The sequence below is a fragment of the Arachis duranensis genome, chromosome 6 (assembly GCF_000817695.3).
Source record: "Arachis duranensis cultivar V14167 chromosome 6, aradu.V14167.gnm2.J7QH, whole genome shotgun sequence".
Classification (NCBI taxonomy): domain Eukaryota; kingdom Viridiplantae; phylum Streptophyta; class Magnoliopsida; order Fabales; family Fabaceae; genus Arachis; species Arachis duranensis.
This window is the reverse complement of record NC_029777.3, coordinates 17,300,962-17,304,800: the sequence shown is the minus strand read 5'-3', so window position 1 is coordinate 17,304,800 and position 3,839 is coordinate 17,300,962. Positions and strand designations below refer to the sequence as shown.

Below are 3,839 nucleotides of genomic sequence, written 5' to 3'. Positions count from 1 at the left end.
GATCCATAAATATAAGTATGATAAACAAAAAGGTTCTATATATAATATGTTCTTACCTTAGAGGAGGTGAATAAAATGTAGCGATAAAATAAAAGAAAGAAATAAATAGTAGTAAATTGGAGAAGAGGGACCTAGTTGTCGAAAGGAAGGGCAGCAAGGGCTATAAGAGCCAAACAGTTGAAGCTCCCTACATGGTCTTGAGAATTGCACTACCCCCCAAAACAACCCTATGCATTTGTCCTTTGTCCCCACAACCCCACATGACTCTCCTTATCTCTCTCTCTTCTTAAATAACTCTATCTCACCACCCTTCACCACCAATAATAAATACCCCCCTCTTCCATTTAACATTCTAAGTAACAATATATGCATACCCTCTTCATTTCACACTTTTTTGCCACTTTCTCTATTCAATTCTCCTTCACATCTCATATTAATAATAATAATGGCTTTGAGAAAATCTACTAGGCTTCATCAAGCACCACTTCTCAAGCAAATTCTCAAGAGATGCTCAAGTTTAGGGAAGAAGCAAGGCTTTGATAATGATGTTCCAAAGGGTCACTTTGTTGTGTATGTTGGAGAGAATAGAAGCAGGTACATTGTCCCAATTTCAATTCTAAGGTGCCCTAGCTTCCAAACCTTGCTCCATCAAGCTGAAGAAGAGTTTGGTTTTGATCATGAAGGAGGTCTCACTATCCCTTGTCATGAGGATGTTTTTGAGTCTCTTGTTACATCATCCATTTAGCTCATAGATTCTTGCTTTTCTTCTTATTTTGGAAAAAAAAAACAACAAAGCATGTTAGAGATCCATTCACTACTTATTTTATATTTTCTCGTCTACCATAAAAATATTTGTCATTTTAAAAATTTAATATTTTTATAACTCAACATATCTGGATATATTTTATATCGATATATTGAGTTGTTCGTATAATTAACATGACAGATATTTTGTAATATATAGAAGAGAAAAATAAAATTTTCTCTCCTTTTATTTCTTATATTTATATATGTATTAATATATATAGGAGAAGAGATCCTTATTTTAGAGTGACTCTAACCTCAAGATGGGAAAAGTTAGGCCCTCAAGGAGTTCTTGTGGGTTTAGATTGTATATGTACTTAGAAAGGCAACATTTTTTTCAGCAGGGGTGATGAAAAGTTTGTCAAAATGTACCCTGTTGGATAACTAATTTTAAAGAGTTATTGATTGTGGTCTTTCCCCTAATATATATAAATAATATATCTATTCTTGCAAATTGCAACTCTTCTTTCTCACTTTGCACTTTTGGGTCAATTTTTTTTTATTTTACATGGCAAAATACTTATTTTAAAAATTTAAATATAAATAATTATATTTCTAACACATTTTTCATTCAAGAGCTATTTTTAAATTTTTTGTGAATTTTTTATAGTATTTTTATTTGCTTTAATTTATTGAAATTCCTTTTTTTTGTTAATAATAATTGAAAAATATTTAGTTATAAAAATTTTGATATCATATCACAAAATAATTTGTGCCAAAAATTTAAATGATAAATAGAAACACATAAATAAATAAATATGGTCTAGATCATGCTTATAGTTAGAGATAACGACATGTTTATTATTGATCTCTCCTGTAGTTATGCAGTTATGTTCTAATTTTTTGTTCAAAGTCTAAATTAAATGTTATTATACTCAATAATTTTATGCCACTATTATTAGATATATGGTTATTTATGTTATTTTATTTAATAATTAGAGAAACAAAAATATACTTATGCATTATTTATATTTTTAATTCAAAAAACTAACTTTCGGGAAAAAAAAGTGTATGTGTTAAAATATATCACTATTTATTTTTTTTTAGAATATTTTTTTTTATAACAGGTATGATATTAATAAGCAATATCATCTAAATATGACGAGTTAACTTATGTGGAATATATAATATCATATAAAACTACATAGGTGATGAGTATATAATTTATTCAATAACATTAGTAACAGATCTAGCTGGACATGCAATAAAAGAAAAAACTTAAAATTTTTTGGGAAATCAAATAAAAACTATCGTGTCATGATGTGATTTAAGAACATACACAAAAAATAATTTACTTGTGTTAATGTATTATTATATAATTTCTTTATCTTAATAATTTCCTTGTATTATATGATTTCTAAGGTGTTCCGTATCTTGTAACTGAACTGAACTAGTTTTGTAGATACATGTGAGGGACAAGTTTCTAAGATTATCTTTATCCATTGAGAAGGTGCCACGTACTCCAAAAATCGAAATAGCCCCTTATTGCGCTTGTTTTCAGAGTTTTGTCTGCCTTCGAATATTGTGTACCAAGATTGCCCCTTGATTTATGTAACCCTGTTGCAGCGGTTGAAAAAAACTGTTAAGAGAAATCCACAGAAACGGACATAGAATGTTTGGTCACGGGTGAAGATAATCTATACATTATTCTAAACAAGATACTTATTCAATTACTCATCAAAAAAATAATGCATGAAATGTATAACTTTACCGAATTTTGATTTTGATGAGTTATTTATATTCACATCCACATACACGCATCAACAGTCTAAAAAATTTATTTACATTTCATAGGTTACAAAAAAAATTATTCAATACTTTACCCAATTTATTTTCACTTGAAAGTATTACCCGAAGATCAATATATTAATCAAGAAATTTAGGTTAAACAATATTAGATTTCTCTGGGGTGATAAACAAATTGGTCTTTTCCTTTCATTCATCTTAAATTCGAATCTTGAAAAAGAAAATTGTACTGAAAGTTTAGTTCTTCAAGTCATTTTAGGTGAATACGGCTAAGGAAGACATTACATTTTCGGACACATTAATATCCCATTGGTAATATGGAATATTAGTATTCTAAGTTAGTTTGTAATTTTAATTTTTAACCTAATGAGTATGAATACATTAATTCATTTATTTTGGAGAATAAAAAATTATAATAATCAACAAAGAAATCATATTTTTAACAACTCGACATTATAACTGATATAAAAGCCTCTAACTTTTCAATGTTTTCTGTTAATGTGCATATATATTGTTAGAATATAATTAGGATCAATTAGCATTATTTAGTATATCTAAATATTTATTATAAGATATTACATTTTTATTATTTCGATTCTCTTAACATCTATAAATACTCTTTAATATTGCATCATTCTAGACAACTTGAATACACTCAATAATACACAAATCTTTTTTCCAGTTTAGTCTCTTGTTTCTAACATGGTATCAGAGCAATGGTATCCTCCTTCTTTACGGGATGCAACTTCAGCCTCTCCAAGTCATCCCTCAAACTCTTGAGCTCATTGTTGGCAGCCTCGAGCTTTTCCTCGGCGAGGGCTTTTTGGTGGTTGAGCTTGTCCATGAAGTCGAGTTCGAGTTCTTCAACCACATCATCATGGCCCTTAATGTAGTTAAGATAGGAATTGATGATGTACTTGTGGACAAACCTGGCCTGGACTAGGAACAAGACGGTATTAGAGGTGGATTTGGAGGGGTCAAAGGAGGCGATCTGAACGAGCCAGTGAATGAGTGCGAGGAAGGAAGACCACTGGTGAGGGACAGCAGAGGATTTGAGCATGGATTTGTTGAACACGAACGGGTACTTGAGGCTCTTTAGGAGAGGGGGAAGATCGGCTTCGAGCTTCGACACACGGTACCCGATCTCTCCCAGAAGGAACGTTAGGGTTTTGAGGATGTCCTATGTGAAATGTGTGGAGCCGCTAGATTTGAAGGTGATGGGAGATTTCCGCGACAAAAGGAACGAGTTTATGCGGGAAATCACCCATTGCTGCCAGTGGTGCTCCTTG

At 31.0% G+C, this 3,839-nt stretch overlaps 1 protein-coding gene across 1 annotated transcript; it reads left to right on the top strand.

The window, feature by feature from the left end:
• Positions 1–275: 275 nt before the first annotated feature.
• On the top strand, positions 276–1,217 carry LOC107493212 (protein SMALL AUXIN UP-REGULATED RNA 51). The gene has a single exon (XM_016114297.3). It carries the CDS (start codon positions 446–448, stop codon positions 743–745), a length of 300 nt encoding a protein of 99 aa, XP_015969783.1. The 5' UTR covers positions 276–445; the 3' UTR covers positions 746–1,217.
• The last annotated feature ends 2,622 nt before the right edge of the window (positions 1,218–3,839 follow it).